The following is a 23,045-nucleotide window of genomic DNA, read 5'->3' as shown; positions in this document are numbered from 1 at the left end:
CATAGGGTGGCACCCACTATAGGGTGACACCCCCCCATAAGGGGACACCCACTATAGGGTGACACACTCCCATAGGGTGATCCCCTCCCCATAGGGTGACACTCTGTAGGGTGACAGTGCCCCACAGTGTCCCCCCCATAGGGGGACACCCACTATAGGGTGACACCCCCCCATAGGGTGACACCCCCCCATAGGGGGACACCCTATAGCGTGACACGGCCCCCCAGGCCTCCCCTCTCCATGGGCTGCCACCCCCGAGACCGCCGCGCCGCCAGGGGGCTCCCTCCTCTCCCCTCCACCCACCCGCAGCGCATGCGCGTCTCCTGCCCAGGGCGGCCTCCGCCGCCTGTCTCTGGCGTCACTTCCGGCGGCGCCGCGCCCGGCGTCGAGTTCCGCTTCCGTCCGCCTCGTTGCCGGCAGCCGCCACCGAGCCCGGGAAAGCTGCGCGCGCCCTCGGGACGCTTCCGCTTCCGGTAGGGCGGCCGGGACGGGCTGGGCTGGCTCGGGGGGCAGCGGCGGCGGTGGGAGCGGCGGCGCTGGGTCTCAGCCTCGGCCTGCCCCGGCCGCCGGCTCCGGGACGGCGAGCCGGCCCCCGGCCGGGCGCAGCGTGTCCGGGGCAGCGGTACCGCCTCAGGGGTAAACGCCGGGAGGTCTCGGCCGGTACCGCCAGCCGCTCCCTCTGCCCGGCGGGAGCCCCTGGGCCGCCGCCAGCCCGTCTGGGGCGCTGACCGACGGGGCCGTGCCTTTCCCTGACGTTTTTCTCGTTATCTTCGTTTTCAGAAGGAAAACCGGAGCCGCCCGCGCCCGCCCGCTGCTCTCCGAGCCGGCCCGGCCCCTGGGGATAGAGACTGCTCCGCTGCTTCTCCTCTGCCGTCTCCGGGGGGGCTGACGGGGGCTCTTCTTCCTCAGATGCGGCCGCGGAGCCCATGAGGATGGAGGCCCGGGACGCGGCGCGGGCCAACCACGGCTCCGCGTTCAAGGCCTTTCCCCTGCCCTCGCGAGCCAGCCTGCGGGATCCGCTCTCCCAGCCGGACAGCAAGGTGCGGAGGCCGGGTGATCCTCGCCCGCGGTCCCCGGGCCCCGGCGTTGCTGCAGCGAGCTCCCCCCGGTCACTGCTGGACACACACGCAGATGGTTTTTGGGGCTGGGGGCTTCTTTTGCTCCCTTTTCCCCTTCCCGTGGTTATCCCGGTGGGTCGGAGGCGCCCGTGGGCAGGGTCTCTCTGCGCAGCATCCCCCGAACCTTGGGTTCAAAACCCGCTGGGTGGTTTTGACAGCCCCATCTCGGTAACGCCCAGTGCTTCTGCGCTGCCAGAGCCCTGCTTGCGCTGTTAGTTACCGACGAGCGTGTAAAACCGAAATCACGTGTGGAATCTGCCCGTGGGCAGTAAACCCACGCGTGGGCTTACTCGGTTTATGGCCTCGGCAAGTGCGTGCACGTACCTCGATACTGCAGTCGTGTATTGAGGAGTCAGCGGTGTAAGTGTGAAGCTGATGTTTTGCCCTGTAACAAGACAAAACCAGCGTTTATTTACTTCTTTCCTCGCTAAAACTGCCAGCACACCGGCAGAGCAGATTTGAGGGGGGGACGGGAGAGCAAGTGATGCTTTGGCTGCCTTGTCAGACCAGCATTGGTGTGTTATTACAGCAGTCTGCTTCACTAATTACTAATTTATAACGCTGTGATTGGGGAGGAGCTGTAACTTTTCACATCCCCCCATACTTTTATCGCACCTGGGGCTTAAGATCGAGCTGTGCTTTCTTGTAATAAAAAGCCGCGATCTTTTCACGCAGTTTTTACCCAACAAGATCAGCGGTTTCACTTGCCCCGCTGGAAACGCATCCTGCGCTCTCAATTACAGCCCAGGTGAGACATCATTTTCTGCCCTGGAGTGTTGGTTTTTTGGCTGTTCCCTTCCCCCAGCAGCTCGGGGAGGGAGATGTGGCTCTTTATTGACCGCTGCCGTGTTTCTCCCCTGCAGAAGTCCCCTGCCCCGAGAGCTACCGGACAGCGGGGGAGCCTCGAGCCTTTGGCTCCAGCGCCAACGGGCAGTGGAGGGGCTTGGTTCCCCCTCTGGGTTCCGTGCCGCAGAAGCCGAGGGTGAGCCGAGGCTCTTACCTTGAAGCTCGCAAAAACCCCAGGTGCGTACAGCTCCCCTCCGCGTTCAGCCTTCCCCGCAGAGCCCTGTGGGAGCTTCACGTGGGGATTTTACCCACACAAACCACGCTGGTATCGATACAGCGTAAATTCAGGGTGGAAATAGTTGCGTGGGTCGAGGTTGGCTGGGTCCATAGGTGCCTTTCGGTGTTTATAAACCTCCCTGTGGCAAAGATGCTTCGTAAAGGCCGTGAACGCTGGTTTTGAGAGGGCACAGCGTGGCGTAACCTGCCTGTCACGGAAGCTAGTGGTGTAATGGGTCCATTTTGAGTGTATCGGGAGTGCTGGGATGAGAACGGGAACGTCGCTACACCACTGGGAAATTGGGGGAGAACTAGTACGTTGTCATTTTGTGATGAAAGTGTGCTGACCAGTGCGTGTGGTGCTGGGTGCAGGAGCTTTTTTTGCAGCTGGTATAAACTCGCGTTGCTTCAGACCTTTCCAGACTGGGTCGAGTCTTTATTGCTCCTGAAAATCCCTGCAGTGGCCGACGTTTGTTTGCAAATAGGGAAAATTAATTTCAGCGGGAGAAATGCCACATGGACCCATGTAATTTTTTCATGGGCTGTTAGGTGAGCCTGAGCGTGGGAGCGGGGAGGGGCAAGGCGAGGGAGGGCATCTGCTGTTATCGATAAATAAAAATGCCAAGAGCAGCGTCTCCAGGCGAGGTTCAGCCATTTTGTGGTGCGTGGATGGAAGCGGGAGCTGGTGGATCTGGCGGGAAGGTCTGGCCAGGGTTTCCAGGCTGTGGCTCCTCGGCCTCGCAGTGCCACCTGGTGGCATCTGTTTGGCCGCACAGGCCTCAGGAATGGTTTCAAATCAAGTTGATGGAGAGAGCCAGCCTTCAGCTTTGAGATGGTTCTTAAAACGCACATAAAATACCAATTTCTGATCACAATTGGGTACCCTGGTTCCTGGCTGGGTTTGGGGATGGGGGAGAATGAGATTACGGATGAAAACAAGCATAAAGTCAAATAAAAGCGTTTCTTTCTCTCCTCGCAGCGGGACGTCCAACAGTTTTGTAGGAAAATCAAACCACCATTGCCATGCATCAGCTTTTCCGATCAAACCCGCTCAGAGTCCTTCCTGGAGCGGTCCGTGTCGCCGCAGCCTGCTTAGCCCCAAGAAAACTCCCCGGCGGTTCATCAGCACGGCGGAAGAGGTAAAGAAAAGGCTGGGAGACTCTTTAGTGGGTGGTTGTTTCTGAGGAGATCTCTTTTGGGCACCATGAAGTGCTCGAGGCGGCTCTAACCGACCGCCTTGTGCTGGATTAGCTCCTTCTGCCAGGCAGAAGCTGGCTTCAGCTCTGCTCACATTGAGGCTTCAGCCTTGATCAGACCAACTGCAGCTGATGGTTGAACTTTTCAAGACCCCTGGATGTGCTTGCGCCCATAAAATCTCTACTTCCATGTGTATCTGCTCACTCTTCGTGGTGTCTTTGTGGAAATCTCGTTGGCTAGACATACCTGGTTATTTCCCTGCAGACTGTTCGAGAGGAAGAGCGAGAGATCTACAGGCAGTTGCTTCAGATGGTCACAGGAAAACAATTTTCCACGTCCAAGCCCTCTTCACTATTCCCCTTCCATCTGTGAGTATGTAAAATGCTCTTCCCCACCTGACAGCCCCACATGTATTCGCTGGGAACTTACTTTCTGTTGTTCCTAGGTCCAGATGTTCAAATTCCAGCAAAACCATAGTGAAAGAAACTCCCAGCAAGAACTCAAAGCTCTTTGAAGCTCACAGCATTGCACCAGCCAGTTCAGCAACCAGCGTCCTCAGAGCACAGGAGCAGCCGTCACACAAACCGTCGCTCTACTCCGTCCCCAGCTATTCCTCCAATATCTTTGAGTCCAGTAACTCAACAGCCCGGCATCAGCAAGAAAATCTACCAGCATCTAACACACAGTCTGAAGGTAAAAAAAACCCAACCAAACCAAAACCAAACCCAAAACCAAACCCCAAAACCTGGGATCAACTTAAAAAGTGGATTTGCCACATACATTTCCCTCCCCCTCTGTATTTGGAATCCTGCAGGAGTTGGGGAAGTGGGTAGTAATTGTGAGGATAACAACATTCCATAAACTTTACTCTCTTTAGGGTCAGACTCTGTCATTTTGCTCAAGGTAAAGGATTCCAGAACCCCAGCACCAAGGTAAGAGGCTGTAAAATGGTATCTGGAGGGAGGGGTGGGTGACATTAGCTTTTTTTTAATTCCACAGAGAGGTTAGAATGCAGAGTGAAAGGTGACCAGTGGCTTTCTGAATGTCTCATGAAGAAAGAGAAGTTTGCTGTAGTTACAGAAACTTGAATGTGACACATCAAACCTCTTAAGACCTGGCTGCAAATCGCTGCCAGATCTGTCTGTAGCCCTTACTATCGCTCTAGCAATAAGGATGTCCTCAGATAATACTTAAAAATCGCTTTTCAGGCAATTACTTACTCTCCGTGAGAAGGAGACCACTTACACCTCTCCTTTCTCCCCTCTTCTAGCCTCCCATTTTTCCAGGCAGAACTGTGGATCAAAGAACTGTAAGTACATGGGGTTTTTTTGCTCTGTTTTCCTGTTGTGAGTGTTCACGTGTAGAAATAAACACTGATTTGTTCACGTAAACTGTGCTTTTTCAGGACCAGCGTCTACGATTCACGAGCTCGGGAGAGGTGGCGGCAAATTGAAGAGCAGAAAGCGCTGGCCTTACAGCTGCAAAGCCAGGTAACAGAGAGCAGTTACTGAAAGAACGGTCTTTGCAAGTCCAAATGTTAAACCACAGAATAGAGAGCAAATTGGAAATGGAAAAATGACAAAAATCGACTCCTTCGGGGTCCGGTGTCTTCATTGCTTCCCCTTCCCATGGCAGGGGTCTTGGTAGTGTCATGGCCAGGATAAATGCTCCCCCTCCATGCCCCTTTCTGCATCTCCCGGAACAATTTGCCCCACATCGCTCCCTTGCAAGCTCTGGAGAGGTGGCTCCCTTGGACACCACCTAATCCGAAGGTCTCTCCTTCAGCGGTTGCAGGAACAGGAACACTCAGTGCAGGATCTGGTGGATTTAAATCTTAGAGTACCCCTTGAGAAGGAGATCCCTGTCACGGTGGTCCCAGAAGAGAAAGAGGATGCTAAGTCAGCTGACGGTGAAGAGGAGTTCCCTGAAATCACCGAGGTAAATCTGCTTGGATCTAGTGTACACAGAGACGCTTGTGTGCATGAAGGATCTAAATATGAATGTGATTTCCTGAAATCTATGCACAGAGACAAATAGCTGTGCCCTTTTGCCGTGTACGTTTTGTAGCAAGTTTATCCTTCGAAGAGCAAAGAATAAACCTGGGTTTGAACCCAGCCTTTGTGATGGGAATAGCAGGAACTCTCCCTTCCAATGCTGTGTGTGTGTCCTCCCTGTAGGAAATGGAAAAGGAGATAAAGAACGTATTCCGAGGTGGGAACCAGGACGAGGTCCTTAGTGAAGCTTTTCGGTTAACAATCACTCGGAAAGACATTCAGACCCTCAATAACCTGAACTGGCTCAACGATGAGGTGAGGAGTCTGTCTTGGGCTGTTAAGGCATTTTTCTTTGGCAATTTAAATTAGGTTGAAGTGAACAAACGTGTCTGCCTTTTTGCCGAAAGAAGTCGGAGTGAATAGTAGGTGTGGGCTGTGCTTCACGCTCCGGAGCAGTTAATCCGTGGAGAAACCCCCGTGTAGACCAGGCACTTGAAGAAATAATAATATTGGGAGGAGTGGGATGTGATCAGGGAAAAAAAAAAAGCAAATCTTAAATATAGAAGACTGCATTCCTAAATCTTTCTGGATTTTTTTAAGCTTTTAAGGCTGAACTGTTGTAAATCCCCCGGACAGGTCTTCAGAGAGACAGGTGGAGGCAAAAACAATTTCTTACCTAATTTTACACAGGGGCAGAGCACCTTATGCAGAAGTGTCAACACTCTAGCATGTCCTGAATGTGTGGTGTTTTTTTTTTCCCAGATAATTAATTTCTACATGAATTTGCTGATGGAGCGGAGCAAAGAGAAGGGTTTGCCAGCAGTTCATGCGTTCAATACTTTCTTCTTTACCAAATTAAAAACGGCGGGGTACCAAGCTGTGAAACGGTGGACTAAAAAAGTGGATATCTTCTCTGTGGATCTCCTCTTGGTGCCTATTCATCTGGGCGTGCATTGGTGCCTAGCAGTGAGTGCTTTAGTTATTCATGGTAGAGCATAGCTGCAGCAGGTTGTCCTATAAACTCACCTGTGACTGAGACTAAAATTTCACGGCTCTTGAGCGATGCAGTTGTCAGGTGTTTGTGCATGGTGGGGGGGAAATTCGTGTTTGTGGCTAAAATCAAAGTCTAGAACGAGTAAAAAAAATAGCGGCAACTTTTTGGTGTGTTTCTAGTCTTTAGACAGCTGTGAAGGTCACGTTAGGCTAGCTTATTCCCCAGAGAAAGATCTCGTTTCCACGCTCCCACAAACTCGCCTTTAGAGACGTTGCCACGGGATCGTTTTAGAGAGATGTAGATGACAGATACCGCACAGCTTTCTCTACCTCCTGCCCCTGATTTTTCCCGTCCCTTCTCTTGGCTGCTGGCGCCTGTGCAGTAACAGATCGCCTGTGGCTTTTAAGCCTGTGTCAGCCTCTTTAGCGCAGACCTCCTCGAAGGGTTGTTAAGCTGCCCGGAAAGGCGGCACTCACGCGGGTGGGCGGTGCTGTGGAAATGGGGCATGGGGCCCCAAAAAACCACCTGGGGGACTCGTGTCTTGAACCGCTTAGTTATGCACGCGTCAGGTGGAGCAAAGCCTCTGTAAACCTATCTGTCGGTGGCTTTAACAACAAGGATAACAGAGTGCTCTTGTTTTACCCGATTTAGAGATTCAAGTGCTTAAATAACACAGCAGCAAGGGGGGATTTTGGGGAGGGCTGTACCAAGGATGTTGGAAGTCCTCTGAAATCAGTCTCTGCTGTGAAATGGTCTGAAGTTACTTCTTTCTAGCAGCAGAGCGTGTGTCCTGGCAAAGAGATGAGCTCCTTGTGTTGTGTGTTATTAACGAACCTCTTTTTGTGTAGGTTGTAGACTTCAGGAAAAAAACCATCACCTATTATGACTCCATGGGTGGGATAAACAGCGAAGCCTGCAGGATCCTGTTGTGAGTAACACTTATTTGAGTTGTGCCTGTTTAAAAATCAGACAGCTTCTTGTCTTGCTCTGGAAGCGACAACCCTTCTGTGGGGACAGTCCCCTTCTGGGTCCTGAAAGGAGGATTCAGAGGAACATCCTGGTTTTCACGCTTTGTGTTTCGCCACGCGTTGCTGACGCAGTCTGCAGTTGCAAAGCTGGTCTGCAAGAGAGTCCTGTGCCGATGCCCTGTCTTCACCTCTTCCCAGAAGATCTGTCAGTGAGGCTGGTGTTACCTTCGTGGGTGTAGACAGGTTTCAGACCCGTTCTGTTAGGGACATCAGGCTTTACCAGTCTTACAGAGTCTTCTCGGGCATCGTCTTTAGGAGGAAAACAGCTTCTTGGACCCTGAGGGATAGGGGTCCTTCCCTTGTCCTGCAGCTGCCTGAAGAAGTGGCATCTCCTGGCCCCTTCCTCCAGCTGGGAGCTTTTCCTGCCTGTGGCAAAGATCAGCTCGGTAGCTTGGCCCTTTGTTTCAAGAAGGAGATTCTGGAGAGCACGATGATATACGTAGGGTGCGGGAGTGTCTCTTGCATCAGGCCACGGATAAAAGTTTGCACGGGTCTTTTCTGTACTGAGTTCCAGCAGGGCATTACACACCGCGCCATGCCTCCAAACCGGAGCTGGGTGAAAGTTGTTCTTCCTGGGTTCAAACCACAGAGGAGGTCTTGGTTTTCCCATCCTGAGCAATGCTCTAGGAGGGAGCGGAGCTGGCTGCCTACTCTCCGAGCCCTTGTAGAAAAGAGGTGCTTGCATGTCAAATCCAGAACTGTTTTCCCATATTTGGAAGCTGCTCCTGAAGGGAGTGCAATTAAAAATGAGCTACTCTCTGGGCAGGGGTGAAAAACCCCCTCTTTTCGAAGGTCCCTAGTCACGCAGGGCCGTCAGGCTTGATACAAATCAGATTGCAAAGTGATTTACGAAACGCAGCCGCCAGCTCCTCTGTCGCTCTGATGTTGCCCCTGGGTCAGCCATTGGTTCTGTTTCTCGTCTCAGCTTCGCTCTGACGCTGACTTGGGAATACGATCCTGAGTCTTCTGGCATGAGGTTGAGTATGTCAGCAGAGGTGTCACTCGTTCAGTCAAGGAATGTGAATAATGATAAAGACCGACAGCAGACAAATGCCATTTCCAGTCTGTTTAGCACCTTCGTTTTCCAGTTCAGGTGCTTTGCAGTCTGCGTGCACCGGGTTCATTTAAATAACTGTAAAAATAGCTGTTTCCCTTTTCCACGCTGTTCTGTGATGTTGGTCTAAAGAGAGGAAAGGGAAAAGAAAAGTATAAAATCTTTGGAAATGGCTCAGGGCAGCCTCTCTTAGTTTTGCTGTGTGGCTTGTGCCTCTGTCTTCAAGAACGGTGCAAGCAGAGCTGGCCTGCCTTGGGGCAGGGATGGTCTGGGTGAAATCAATTCCTTTCAGCCTGAATTTCTTTGATTCCAAGGAAAAAGGCACGGACGTCTGGTGAAATGGAACACATGGGAGATGAGAGGGGGACCCAGGAGTCCTGCCCGTGCTTCGTTTAGGGGTCTGGGATGAGGAAGCTGGTCCCCAAATTGGTAGTAGAGAGTACCAGAGGATACAAGGCGTTTTGGCCACGCAGGGTGAGTGGTAGAGAGCCGGGATTTCAGGTCACTGTTGCCCTGGACATAATTGTTTTCCCTCTGTTTTCCTTTTAGGAGGCTTTTATTGGTTGAATGCAGTGGGAGGATCACACCGGGAAGAAGGGACGGAGGTCCTATTCATGGTTAGTGACCCTTTCATGCTTTCAATCTTTAGAGCTTCCTAAAGGTGGTGAGTGTCGTACCGTTAGCCAGACTTCACAGAGGAGGGAAACTGAGGTGCAGGGAAGGTAACTGATTAAATGCAAGGGCCACTGGTCAGGCTGGGAGTGAGTAGGGACCACAGACATTCATGGTTTGGTGGCTGCCATGCATTGTTTCAGCATCTGGGCTTTCACACAACTTGGGTGTGAGACCTGGAGAGGATTTTAAGAAAGCTGCCTCTGTTTTTATGGGGTTTCTCCTTGGGAAACACGGTGCTCGGTATCTCAGCTCTGCTGGAAGGGTCCGCGTTTCGGAGCGGACATAAACCAACCTGTTAAAATGACTTAAAAACTTGATTCTAGTATACCAAGGCTGGAGGGAAGCTTAGGGGATAGAGTGCACAAAGCGAGCCATGCCTGCGAAATCTCCTTATCTCCTGCTAGCAGCAGTGCTTGAAATGCTTACCTTTACATGCCATTTACTTTAAGGCTTTCAGCTATTTAGCAGTATGCTGTGGAGTGGATTTCAACAAATCCCTGAGGCACCTGGTCAGGTTTTTTTTTGGTGTGTGTGTGTGTGTAAGCACTGTAGAGGGCAAAAATCCATTTTCAGATTTAGGAAAATGAGATTAAAAGCCTGCAGTATTTCATGGGGCATCTTAGGCATGTTGGGTTTTGATTTGGCATGTAATTCTACTTAAAAATTCTGTGTCAAGCTTTTTCTCCTTGAGGTCTTGACAAAGTTCATCAATTAAGTTCTGCCTCCCAAAGTTGTCTCGTGATTTGAAGTCAAGGCATTTTCTTTCAGTCTCCTCCTAAAAGGTGGTTCAGGCTGTTACCTAGACAGGACCGGTGCTGTATTTCTTACACGACGTGTCTGATGTTCACTGATCTCCGTGTGCAGGCTAGATTGCTGGAGGCTGCTTTTAGGAAACCACACAGGTGATGGTCACAGTTAATGTGAACTGCGTGTAGTGAGTTATTTCTCTAGCTCTTCTACAAAACAACTCAAAATTTCCTGGCTGCCGTGCATGCGTCGGCATTGCAGCTGTGGCTTGTGGTAGTTGGAGATAAAACTGGATGTGCAGAAGCCACCTGATCGCTTTACCCACTGAAGCTCTGGCACCGCTTAAACTTCACCGGTTTCTTCCCTGTCTGCCAGACGAGTCTCGCGCTCGGATCCTCTCTCCGCCCCCGCTCCGTATGTGCAGACCCGGTCCATGCCGAGACGTTGCTTGGAGGCTCGTCCCGGTTCCTCGTGTGATGCATCCTTTTATTTATCTGCACAGCTTCACTCCCCGTCTCCGATGTGCAGAACAGAGTGGGCCGTGTGCTGCTGCTCTTTTTTTAGCTGAGGATTCACGTGGGTTCTGTAGTAGGCAGTAATTGCCGGGATATTTTTTTTTTCTAATTGCAATTGAAATGAGGCCATTTAATTAATTAATGTTTTCACCATGTTTGTATTGTGGTGCAGATAGTCTGCTCCCTTCCTCCAGCCACTGTGCTGGAGGCTTGGCTCACCCTTATTTTGAACTCGTTGCAAGGAGTTTCTTCTCCATCCATTAGGTTTTTATTTGGAGATGAGATATGGAGACTTCTCATGCTCAGTGAAAGGGGGCTTTTTTTTCTGAGATTTACCCCCTGCTGATCTTGTCTTGTCCAAACTGCAGCTGAGTCAAAGCAGCCAGCAGAGAGCTTCCCAAGAGCAATTACAGCAGTCGCTGGCAGCCAGCAGACCCTGTGCTGGGAAAATGGGCTGGGAGCATGCGTCTAGCTAATGAAGGCTGATAGAAAATGCTTGTCTGGACCTGATCTAGCCTCGGGGGACTGCCAGGAGGGAGGCTGCCCTCCTTGACACTCTTACATCCAGCAAAGGCTATTTCTGGCTATTTTCTAGAGACACGATTGCTATGATGGGGCTGTATCTCCTGTGTTCGGACATTGCTGGGTGGTTCTGCTGTCACTTAGAGTACTTGGTTCAGCAGCCCCTGGGTGTTTCAGGGACTCTTCAGCCCAGGAGAGTTTTCTTTGAATAGTTCTTTAAAGTTACGGTAGAGAAAAGTTCCCTGACTGGCACCAGGGCAGCAAGTTCGACCCTACACCTTTTGGGCTTCCCTGCGGGTCACATCGCCCCCTTCTCCCATTGCGTTTCAGCGTTTACTAACAGCAAGATGTGATTTAGCCAAGTCTTTGTGGATCAGATTTCCGAAAGATGGCACATCTCCCTGTGTTGGCGGCCAAACCCGCCTCCGTCTCCGTGCCAGATGCTCTCTTGACCCCTCCGTTTGAGCCAGCAGCATCTAATCCCTTGCTTTTCCTTTCCAAACTTTCTGATGACAGCCGTGACAGTGAGGGGGCTCCTCGGGCTGTTTTGAGAAGATGCTAAACATGAAGGAGATGGTTTCTGTAGATCTTCCTGGTCGGTTTGATAACCAAGATGAGCAGAAGGTGTCTGCAAAGCTGAATGCCACTTAGTGATGCTGGCAGCCAACAGAGAGGGGCTTCTTTAGGGCCATTAAGAACATCTTGGGCCCTTCGCCTTGTCTCCTTGGGCTCCCTCTAGTCCACCTTTATGCCTGTGTCCTTCCTGAGCTCCCCTTTCCATACTTTCCAGTGAAGGGAACGGTTCACGGTGTTCATATCTGCAAAGGAAAACACGTGGCAGTTGCTTGGGTGTGCTTTGGGCACGGTCTTGGTAGAGTTTCCAAATTTTTTCAAGGAGGCAGGAAAAAAACCCCACTTTTCTGTTCTTCCAGGGGTATAATTTAGGCCAAACTGATGGAAGCCTCTTTGGGCAGAGGAGGTGGGCCAGTACCCGTGAGCTTTCCTTGTTCTCCAGTTCTAGGAACAGGAATGGGACTGGTGCTGCAGCCCTTCTCCCTCTGCTGAAGGCTTGTGAAAGGTATTTGACATCCCACCCCCGCCCCGGCTGGCTCCTTCTCGCACTTGTGCTCCCCACTTGACTCGATCCCTGTAAAAGCATCTCGGAGAGGACTCTGGTGTGGCTTTTCCCAGGGCTGCCTCCCCTCCGTCCCCGAGCCTTGGACCTCATTTGAGAAAATCAGGGTCATCTTCCCTAGTTTGCCTCTCTCCTTGAAAGCACTTGCCATCTGTCTTCTGCTGTGGTAGGAAGAAATCAGATCAAGAGTGGAAGGGAAACCCGGGAGAAGAGCTCCAGGAGAACATCTGCCAGCCAGCTGAACCCACCACCAGCCTGGAGAGGAGCTTTGTGGTGGTTTTTTTGACGCTTTACACGCAGGTTGATTGCTCCAGAGCTGCTGGGATGCTGTTAAGGTTGTGACAAGTTTGCTCCTGTCTACCTTTATGCTAAGTAAGATCCTCAAAAGGCAAGAGGCACCAGGTTCACAGGACGCCATCAGAGAGGGGGTTCAGCTCTCCAGTCTCCCCTCAAGTATAACACTCCGCTTGCAGGAGCCTGTTGAGGCAACCCCATGGCTGCTGAGCTTTTCTCTGCCGTGAGTCACTCTCTGATGAATTAGATTTGTTCTTGCTGGTTTATTTGTGGTTTTGACTCTCTGCTTGGCAAGTACTTTTTTTGGATGAGTTTTTAAGTTCTGCTTGGTCCTTCTTTTGACTGCCTCAAAGCCCGGGTCTGTAGAGCCCTTTTTAAAATGGCCAATACTGAGACAAAAATATTGGACTTCCATTCTGCGTTAATTCTGCAAACATGGCAGAGGACATCTTAGGTAAACTGACATATACTGTACTGGCTGGTTTCCCCCATTCCTCTAAGTAAGCTTTCTTTGTTCTCTTATTCCTACAGGCAATACTTAAAACAGGAAAGTCTTGACAAGAAAAGGAAAGAGTTTGACACTAATGGCTGGTCGTTGCTGAGTAAGAAGAGTCAGGTAGGTTTGGGCAGTCAGGGGTTTGGAGAAGGGGTCTCTCTTAGTCCTTGCTTTTGTTCTTGGCCCTGATGCACCTTTCCTGGCCGGTTTTCCCGACGGATGCGTTCTGGTGGTAACTCTAGGGGGTGGACAAATCCCAGGTCTTCAGTGGCAGGCTGCTTTGCTGCAGATTGCCATCCAGACCTACGTGGAACTAGGGAGGTTTTCCTGAGCCAGGCGTGCCCCAGTGCCACCTCAATTCCTGCTGCCCACCCTCTTGTCTCCATCTCCCCTTACTCGCGCTGGCATTCGCCCATCCGTGCAGACCTGCTGTTAGGACTTGTTTGAGAGAGGTCCTTCGCTTGAAGCTCTTCATCCGTAGAAGCTGGAAAGTGGAGACTGGCTCCTCTGGAAATGACATTTGGGCTTGTGTTCTTCCATTAAAGGAGATCCCGCAGCAGATGAACGGCAGCGACTGTGGGATGTTTGCCTGCAAATACGCTGACTGCATTACCAAAGACAAGCCCATCAACTTCACTCAGGTAAACCCCACCTTGGTGTGCCCCTCATGCTCGGGGAGAGACGGGCAAGTGGCACTTGTTGGTGCATATTCTGATTTTTTCCAAATGCCCATTGCCTCTTCCTTCTGTGGGTTTAAAGTGCCCCCCGCCCACGTGGGGATCGTACTGCTGCTCCTTGGAGTGGAGCTGACACAAGGCACTGCAGCAGTTCTTTACACCGTGCAAAATTGTTCCTCTAAAGCCATCCTCGAGTCTTCTGTTGTACTCAAATCCATGGGGCATGTCACCGATGCAGCTGGGGAAAGCTCCCAAACCCATAAAGGGACCCGCTCATAGTGGTAATGGAAGTGGGGCGTTGTCGCCTGAATCCCAGGCAATTTCAGCGTTACTTAACGTTGGCAGCCTCCGTGGAATATCCCATGCGTGGATATTTTACTTCTAATTATTAGAGAATATCATCAGAGCTACGTTATTACCTAGATCTCATCCGCTGTCCTGTTTTCAATCATCGGAAAGTAAATTTTCCCCCAAGAAAGGCACCACTTAAAAAGCTGCACCCAGGAGAGCGGCTGCTCGATAAACGGTCCAGCAGTGAAAGACATGCTGATGTACATTTTTTTCTTTCTCTTCTCTCTCTTTCCCCGCACCCAAAGCAACACATGCCCTATTTCCGAAAGCGAATGGCCTGGGAAATCCTTCATCGCAAGCTGTTATGATGACGTTGTGCCGAAAGCCGCTTCCTTGCGAGATTGTATCAGAAGTGCCCAGATTTGCCCTGCTCAGCAGCCTGAGCCGTGGCAGGCGTGGACCTGCCCAGGGCTTCAGTCAAAGACACAGCAAACGAACTCTGTATCATATTTTTGATAAAACACCATTCACGGACCAATGCGCAATAGAAATGTTGAGAAGCACACTTGCCTATTTTTTTTCTGCCTTTTTTTTTTTATTTCAAGACCTATTTTTACAAGCAATTTCAGGTGCTGAGACTTGAGGGAGCAGCTTTGGACATTCAAGGAACTTTTATTTTTCTGCTTTTTGCAGCTCTTGCGGCCAGCTTTGCTGAGCTGATGGCGTGACTTTGGGTGGGGAGGCTGGATTTCAGAGGGGAAGGCACTTACATGGCTCTGGATGCTTTGTGCGCTGGGAGAGCTCTTAGTCGAGTGGGCAAAAACCTATTTGGAGGTGGATGTAGGGAGAGTTTTCTTGTAGAGGAACGTTTTTGATGTGTCCTCTACTCCTGTATTATCTCCCCTCTGTCCTCAAAGCCAGCATTTTGTCACCCAGCACAAACTCTGCCCCTTATCACCTATCCTAAGATTATAACCTGGCACCCACGGTGCTTAGGACTGGGGGCTTCGGCGAGCCGGGCCGGGGGCTGGAGGCAGGTCAGGCATCCCTCGAGGGCAGCGGGCAGGAGCTGGGGGATCTCTGAAAGCAACTTGTTTAAATACCGCTTTTGCAGAGTTGTTTTTCTGCCCGAAGAATTGGTCTCCCAGTTCTTTAGCATCAACTGTTTACAGAAATTCAGGTACAAAACTGTAGAGTAGAGCCGATGCACCGTGGAATTGTTTTGTATATATTTCCAAACGTTTTTCCGGAGTGACAAAGAACAAAGTCTGCGTGTGCGTTGGGTTGGGTTTTTTGGTTTGTTGTTTTTTTTTTTTTTCCCCTGCCCTGGCTTTGCCTCCTCGCAGGAGCTGGGGCCGGGGCTTCTTGCCACCTTTGTCCTTGCGCGGAGGGCCCCAGCTGAGCGGAATGAATCGCTCCTCTTTCTCCGTGATATTTTGCACATGTTTTGCCTGGGGATAAAGGCTGACGCAAGGTCAAAGGTTGCATTGAAGGCAAGGCACCGTAGTCAAGTCGAGAAGTGCTTCCAAAGGTATCTCCGAGTACATTCAGCGTGCGACTCCCAGGAGCCTTGAGGACGAGCTGCGTCCCCATCAGTCATGGGGCGGGGGGAGAAGTAAAATATTCAGAAACATTTAAACCCTTCCAAAAATGGGATTTTTGGGGATGCCCCCATGCTTCTGAACATTTTACCCCGAGCGCCTCGCTCCTCTGGGCTCTCCGGACGGTCTCGGATGGGGCTGTGCTGATGCTTTCAACTGTTTTAATTTATTCTCAAGTGCGATGTGGGAGGAAGCGGCGAGTGTTTGACAAGCTTCCCAAGCCGCTGAACCTGCTTCTTTTCTCTCATGTACATAACCTTTTTAAGTATAAGTAAAGACTGAATAATGTCCACTTTTGTATTTTTGTCTCCAGATAGGGAGGGATATTTTATACATTTTTCTCTACCTGTAAGCAGTAGTTTTGTACAAAATTTCTCCCTTTCGCCCCTTGCTCCTGCCAGGTTGTGTTCTTTGTAGACTGGTTTGTACCCCTTCCTTCTCCCCTCTGTGTGTTTTATACCGAGTTCATTTACTACCTTTTTCTATCTTTTACTGCAAGTAAAGAGCTGAGGAAAAAAAAAAGTAACGTATCTTTTCTCTTTTTGTGCACGTGTCGTGATTCCCCGTTAAATAAAAGTAGCTGTGAGCTGTATCCCTGCACCGGGAGCTGGCGCGTCGCTGTTAGCGAGCAGCCCTTGCTCAGCGAAGGCTATTTTGCGTGATTCACCCTCTAGTACAAATAAATCACTCTCGGCAGGCTCAGGCGCTCAAAATACGGAGGTCATTTAGCCCAATTTGATGGAGGAAGGAGCCAGAGCTGCTGCGAGCTGGAGTTAAAAGGCCTTTACAGTCGCGCGCTGGGCCTTATCGCCTTTGATTTTGCTGCTTTCTGGAGGTGGTGAGTTGGGAATGGGGATCCTGTCCCAGTAACCTGCTTTAGGGCTTTGTTCCTTCCCACCCCTGGGAAGGAGCTTCCAGTCCCCACCGCCCCGCTCTGAACAGTAGTTCTGGGCTGAAAGAGCGCCTTACAATGTCCCAGGAACAAAAATCAACAAGTTCCTTGTTTTCCTTGGCTCCCTGCTCCCAAAAAAGCCAGGGAGAAAATGGCCCCGTCAAAGGCGGCTTGTGCCTCGCCTGTGCTGGTACCCCGAAGAGGCTCACTCCCCCTCCCCGGCCGCGCGGCTCCCAGCCCTCTGCGGCCACCAAAAATGCATTCAGCATTTATTCCTGCCCTTCTTTCTGGCTTATTAATAGAATAAATCATATTGCCCAGCCTGCCTGTCCGTCCCAGTCTGGGGATTTTCAGGTCATATTGACTTTTTCCTCCTTCCTGTATCCTTATTCCTAGACATGAGCAAGATTTTTGCCCGATATTTCCAAAGAGCCAGTTATTAGCGTCTCTGACATTCCTCACAAACACACACGTGGCTTCTGTAAATACGTCGCTGTCTCCCACCCCAGGGCTCAATGCTCCATTCATCTGCTCCCAAAGCTGTGCCTAGAAGTCGGGAATTACCTGCCCTACTCTATGCGCTAACGAGCTTTTATAGCTCGGATGCCTCCAGAAGCCCTTACGGTGCGATTTGCATCTCCCCAGGCCTTCGTCTCCCCCCGAGGAGGGGGTTTGCTGGGGGCTTCTTGCAAAATCTTGCGGATATCGGGGTGGATGCAAGGAGCAGCGCTGCGGGACGGAGAGCCGGTGCTTCTCCGGATGCCGCTGCTCGCTACCGGGGAGTTTCGGAGCGATGCTCCCTGATCCGCTTCCGTGCGAGAGCATGGTGTGCCTCTGCCGGCGCAGCGGCCAAAAACCTTCGCAGGTTATTGCCGAAAAGAGTGGGGTTTTCTTTTCTGCTGCAGGTGAGATGGTCCCTTCTGCCCCAGGGACCCTTCTCCCCTGGGGACCCTTCTCCATCCCTCCCTCCCACCCTAAGCATCCTTCTGGGTTCCCAAAAGGAGGAAAACAAGAGTTGTATCAGCTGAAAATTCACAGTTGTCCCTTTTTCCTGGCTCCCCTCTGCAGCCAGGCTTGGCAGGACGTCCCTGGACCCCACGCCGGCCCTGCTGGTTTCCGCAGCAGGTTCCAGCGTTGCCTCCGGCCGGCGCCGAGCAGCTCCAATATTGACCTGGACCAGGTGGATTCAAACAGGGAGCGAGCCCATTGCCAAGAGACGGCTGGGGTCATCTCGATACGATGCCTCGATGGAGAACTTCTGGCTTCTTGCTCAATTCAGCGGGTAAATAGATGAGCTCCGGCTCTCGGTGTAGAGCGAGGATGGGCCAGGACCTTCTCTTGCTCCGTTGGGCCACCTTTCTCTGGGCTTCCTAGCCTAATCCTTGCCTTCCTGGGTGGAGGAGCTTCTCTCCGTGGAAGATGGGTCCCCGAGCCGTGGGGTTCCTCCCAGCACCTCCAACCGCTGATGATGACGGAGGAGGTCTGGCTTTCAGAGCTGCAGTGGATCCGATCTCCTTCCTGTTGCATTTCCACCACGGGTTGGCCCGTGGGTGAAGCATCCAGTCAAATACTAAGCTCTGGCTGCAGCAGTTTTGGGGTCTGCTGACCCCAAGTCCCTTGAGCAAAGGGCAGGACCCAGACCGGAGGGCCTGACACCAGCAGGTCCCTCATGGGGACGGTCGGGTGACACTATCTGTCCGAAGGCCATGCCCGGAGTAGCTCAGTGTCCATATCGATGGTTGAGGAACCGGGAAGGAGGCACTGCTGGAGTCTTGATGCCCAAGCGTGGATGGCACGTGCCTTCCCATCCCCAGGAGATCCTCATCAAGCCACCGCAGGCATCCCACCGCAACCCATCGCCCCAAATCCCATCGGCAAAACGCATCCCCTCAAGCCCGCCCGGCTGCAGAAGGTGACACGGTGACAAGGGTCGGTCCATCTCCCTCCCCCTCGATGCTCAATCCATCATGGCTGCTATTAAAAAAAAAAAAAGGGGAAAAAAAAAAAAGCCACTGGGGGACAAAAATGCCCTTTGTGGGCTGCAGCGAGTGGCCGCGTGTTGCGATTGGCATCCGCATTGTTGGGTAAATTTTGTCCAGCCCGGCCGCCTCGCTGCCGGCGCTCCGGCGAAATAATTAGGCGAGCTCCTATAAAGCCGAGTCCCAGATTTACGGCGTGTGCGGACACAGACGCCCTTGTGCCGGGGTGGATGGGGGGGGGGCATCCCTGTGCTGCAGCCCCTTGTACCCCGAAACCAGGGGCAGGTGCCCCAAAACCAGGGACAGATGCCCTGGGGGTACATTGGACCATGAGCCCCGAAAGCGGCTGGGGAGGAGTTTCCATCCAAGCTCTGGGCGTTTTTGGGGTCCCCCCACCCCAATGTGGGGGTGATCAAGGCTTTTGGGGGGGGGGGCTCCGCTTTGGGTCCAATTTTTGGCATTTAGGGATCTGACGGGGGGTTAATCCTGACGTTCCTCTTGTCCACCCACCTTTTATTTCCTGAGGCGCTGCGTTTGCTTCAGGGGAAGATTTGCGACACCCCTCGCCCCCTCCATCTCCATCCCCAGCAGCCTGGGACCCCCGAATCCCCCCCCACCGCAGCTGGGGACCGCACAGCTCAGAGCCGGGCGGATGCAGGATTCAGCCCGGCCAGCGATGCCGGCTCAGCCCGCAGGATCCCAGCCCCGCTGCGGGAGGGGGCGAGGCGTGACTCAGTTTCCCCTCTTGCCCCCCAGCTGCCGAAAGCTGGGGGGGGCTGTCCCTTTAGATGTCACTGTCCCCCACCAAATGCCACCGCCACGCAATTTTTGGTCCCCAACCTGGACAAGTCGCGGGGGGGCTGCACACTCCACGACACTCCTGATCGTAATTTCTCCTAACGACGGGCCCTGCCCAGCCCCGGCCCCCCGCCGCCCAGCCAGGGTCCCCCCACAAATCCCCCCACACCCCGCTAATCCCTCCGTTCCCGGCACCTCATTAGGCCTCATGACCCCGCTGCTTTTTTTCCGCTCCCTTTCCAAAAAAAAAAACCACCCCAAACCCCCCCTGCGGCCCCATCCTGCCCCGAGCCCGGTCTCCGTTCAAGCCGCGGGACCCTCGAGCCGGCCCCCGTAAGAAACGTTGCTTTTAGGTTGGTTTTTTTTTTTTTTTCTGATTTATTTAATTTTTTTTTTCTTTCCTCTTTTTTTTTTTCCGGCATCCTCCGGCCGGGGACACAGAGGGCGGCTTTGTGCCGGCTGGAGGACGCCGCGGGGCAGCGCTTGGGGCCCTGGCTCCCTGCCACCCCAAATAGGTGGCCTTTGGGGGGGGGACCCGGCATCAAAGGATGCTGAATCCCTCACTATTTCCCCCCCGCCTTGCTCCGACGGGGAAAAAGGGGGTGAACCCCCCTCCTGCGCCTTGGAGTTAGGAGCTGGAGTGGTTTTGGGGGTTTAGGGGATACTGGGGGGTCCCTGATACCAGAGCTGTGGGCTGTACCCCAAGAGCGCTCAGCCCTGCCTGGATTTGGGGTGCCTTTTAGGGTCACCTTTTGGGTTTGGGATGGATAAAGGGGGGGGTATTGCAGCAGGGACAGGATTTGGGGTCCCCAGGAGATAGAAGTTGGGGATCTGTTGTCCCCGCAGCAGCTGGTGACCCCATATCTCAGCCAGCCCCCCCCAACCCAGCCCTGTCACCCCCTGTAGAGATACAGCATCAAGGACCGACCCAGGGGAGTTTAGGTGGGTGATTTGGGGGGGCGACAGGCTCAGAGAGGGGTCAGACCCCCAGGGCCAGATCCGGCGGCACGGGAGATAACCGGGGCCGGAATCGGGGTTTCTATTTCTGGCGGTTTATTTAACCTCAAGCGGGCGGCAGTGGTAGCCGGGAGGTATTTATAGCTCCCAAAACACCCGCTGTTCCCCTCCAGGGATGGATCCTGCCCCCATGGCCACCGCCGCTGTTGGGCTCTGCCTTTGGCAACCCTGAACCCCCAAAATTTGGGGTTTCACCTTTATTCTGCCTTTTTTAGGGCACTTGGCCCTGGGGTCGGGGGACAGGGATGGGGACAGGTGGGGACTGCGGTGGCAGAGCATCCCCAGCATGGGGTGCCGGGGCAACTGGTGATATCCCCAAAAAACACTCCCCCCTTTTTATTTGCACCCCAATAACGGACCATCGAGGCCGCATCCATCATTGGACTAATAAAAATAGCACTTTTTGCATCACCTGTCCCAAACTTAGGGGGTTTGGCCCCAAAGCTGAGGGGCGGTGGCTGTTCCCGCGCCGGGATGGTTTTCTCCGGCCCCGCCGACCCCCCGCGACACCTCGAAACCTCCCCCCGACCCCGCAAACGTCGCCGGCCGCTTTCCAGCCCTCATTAATTTGGGATAATCACGGCTCTCATTAGCGGGGGCGCACGCCTGCCAGTGCCCGCCGTCCCCCCCGCCCTGGCACCAGCACCCGCAGCTCTGTGCCCTCTTTTTTTTTTTTTTTGGGGGGGGGGAAGAAGCCACCCCCCCCCAGCCCAGGAAGGGTTTTGGGGTCTCTTGGTACCCCAACGTTGGGGGTTTTCCCAACCCCGAAGCAGGTTTTGCCTTGGGGATTCTCTGATGTCTTGTACGAGGGTTGTGCTGGGGGGGTGGTGTGTGTTGCTTCACCCCTTTTTCGGGGGGGCTCCTCCAAATATTTGGGGGCTAAAAGGGGGCGGAATGGCTGCGATTTGGGGTTCTCCTCCCAAATCCCTGCGTTGGGGCAAAACTCCCCATTTTGAGGGTGCAGCTTCCCCCTCAGCAGAACACGCCGGACCCCCAGCCCTAACGCTGCCCCCCCTCAACCCTTCCCCAGATGTGGGGCACGGGGTGTGACCCCCCCCAAAAAAAAAAAAACAAACCCAAAATCACCACGATCGCCCTCAAAACCCCCCCCTACGAGGCGGCTCCGAGCCGGAGGCTCAAAGGGGCTCTTTGTGCAGCTCTACCTTCCCCAAAGAGTCGCCTTTTCATCCCAGCCTCCGCGAGGAGGAGGAGGAGGAGGAGGAGGAGGAGGAGGAGGAGGAAGAGGCCGGGTTCGGGGGGCCTGAACGAGGGCGAATTATTTGACATCATCTCACAAAAATGCCGGCGTCTTCCCCCCACCCCCCCCGGGGCCCCCTGCCCACCTTTCCATCAGGGGCCGGGGGCAGAAGAGCCCCTTGGAGGACAGGGGGGGGTTCAGTGGACAAAGGAGCTGTGTGTGATAACCCCCCCCCAAAAATGGGGGGAAAAAAGGGCTTTTTTGGAGCTTCGAGGGAATCCGGATCAGCTGGGAAAGGAGCTGGGGGTGGATTCCCAGTCGGAGAAGGGATTGGGAGGGGGAAAGGGGGTGAATTGGGGATCGCGGAGGGGTTTGGGGGGGGGGTCTTGGGTGTTTATTGAGCCTAAAGGTGGCTGGGAGCGTGTGGGGTCACCCCGGCCCATCCTGGGTGTCCCCAAAACCAGCCTTTTTGGGGCAAATTCGCCCAAAATAGGGCCGCTGGTGGGATGCTGGGTGTGTCCCCCCCGACACCAACTCAGGGCTCAAACCCCATTTTAGGGAAACTGAGCATCCCCCCCCCCCCCCCCGGCTGCACCCACCCTGCTATTAAAAATATAAAATTAAATAGCAACAAGTGGGAAAAAAAGAAAAAAAAAATGTCCTTTTTCTGGCCGTGCAGGCACAGACAGGGGGACAAAGCTCCTTTCTGCTCCCTGTTCCCATGCCGGCCAGGGGAAATATTTGGGGGAAGGTCTGAGGTTAATGGGAGGTGCCAACATCGAAAAGTGGCATTTTTTTAATTTTTTTTTTCCCTTTTACTGAAAAACGCTCTTTTTAAAGAAAAAAAACCAACGGGGGGGTGGGTGTCATCCCTGCCTGCCCCGTAAAGCAAACAGCCGAGCGGGTGTCGGGGCTGGCAGGGGGGGAAGTCCCTCTGTTTTGAGGCTATTTTTATGGGATCAAGGGTATTTTGGGAGAGCTCCAAAAAATGGGGAGAAATGGGGCCGAAATGGGGCCGAAATGGGGCAAAAAGGGGCAAAACGGGGCAAAAAGGGGCCCGATGTCTGAATTTGCCCATCCCCTCCCTGGGTGGTTTTGAGCCCCAAGTTCTTGTTTGAAAATTAAAAGCAAACTTGGGGCTTTTGGGGGGAGGGAACCGGCCGTTTGGGGGGTTCCAAGTGGGGCGGGTGGTTTTGGGGTGAGTTTGGGGGGTTTTGGGTAAAAGGCTCCGCGTGGGGTGGGGGAGGGGAGAACGAGGCTTCGTTCACCTGGAAAGAGTTTGGTCCCAAATGCGAGTGATGCCGGTGGAATGGGGACGGATGATGGTCCTGGGTGGTGGCATCAGGGTGGGGACATTTGCCCTGGAGGCCATGGGGCTGGGGACACTCACCTGGCTGGTGGCATCAGGGTGGGGAGAGTGTCCTGGTTGGTGGCATCAGCATAAGGACAGTCCCCATGGCTGGTGGCATCATTGTGGGGACACTTGCCCTGGGTGGTAGGATCAGGTTGGGGACACTCACCTGGCTGGTGGCGTCAAGGTGGGGACAGTCCCCGTGGCTGATGGCATCAGGGTAGGGATGGTCCCCCTGGGTGGTGGCATCAAGGTGGGGACAATCCCCCTGGACAGGGACAGTGGATGGGGACAGCGTCCTGGCTGGTGGCATCAAGGTGTGGACAGTCTCCTGGCTGGTGGCATCAGGGTAGGGACAATCTCTTGGCTGGTGGCATCAGGGTAGGGACAGTCCCCCTGGCTGCTGGCAT

General features: G+C 53.3%; 1 protein-coding gene across 2 annotated transcripts; it reads left to right on the top strand.

The window, feature by feature from the left end:
- The first annotated feature begins 486 nt into the window (after window positions 1-486).
- On the top strand, window positions 487-15,918 carry SENP1 (SUMO specific peptidase 1). 2 transcript variants are annotated; one of them, XR_012039801.1, is made up of 17 exons: window positions 487-636; window positions 781-1,040; window positions 1,794-1,866; window positions 1,982-2,141; window positions 3,160-3,319; window positions 3,642-3,745; window positions 3,823-4,070; window positions 4,255-4,309; window positions 4,648-4,686; window positions 4,783-4,867; window positions 5,163-5,315; window positions 5,555-5,686; window positions 6,134-6,337; window positions 7,214-7,293; window positions 8,997-9,064; window positions 12,867-12,951; window positions 13,377-13,440. XR_012039801.1 is itself a non-coding variant. In XM_072847461.1 (17 exons), exons 2-17 carry the CDS (start codon window positions 927-929, stop codon window positions 14,165-14,167), a joined length of 1,851 nt encoding a protein of 616 aa, XP_072703562.1. In that variant the 5' UTR covers window positions 487-636; window positions 781-926; the 3' UTR covers window positions 14,168-15,918. The 2 variants fall into 2 exon arrangements, 1 of the variants encoding a protein (XP_072703562.1); XM_072847461.1 differs by lacking the exon at window positions 8,997-9,064 and adding an exon at window positions 14,105-15,918 and having other exon boundaries at window positions 13,377-13,472.
- Window positions 15,919-23,045: the final 7,127 nt, after the last annotated feature.

Source organism: Ciconia boyciana, chromosome 27 (genome assembly GCF_034638445.1).
Source record: "Ciconia boyciana chromosome 27, ASM3463844v1, whole genome shotgun sequence".
NCBI classification, from domain to species: domain Eukaryota; kingdom Metazoa; phylum Chordata; class Aves; order Ciconiiformes; family Ciconiidae; genus Ciconia; species Ciconia boyciana.
This window is presented reverse-complemented; position numbering and strand designations above follow the sequence as displayed.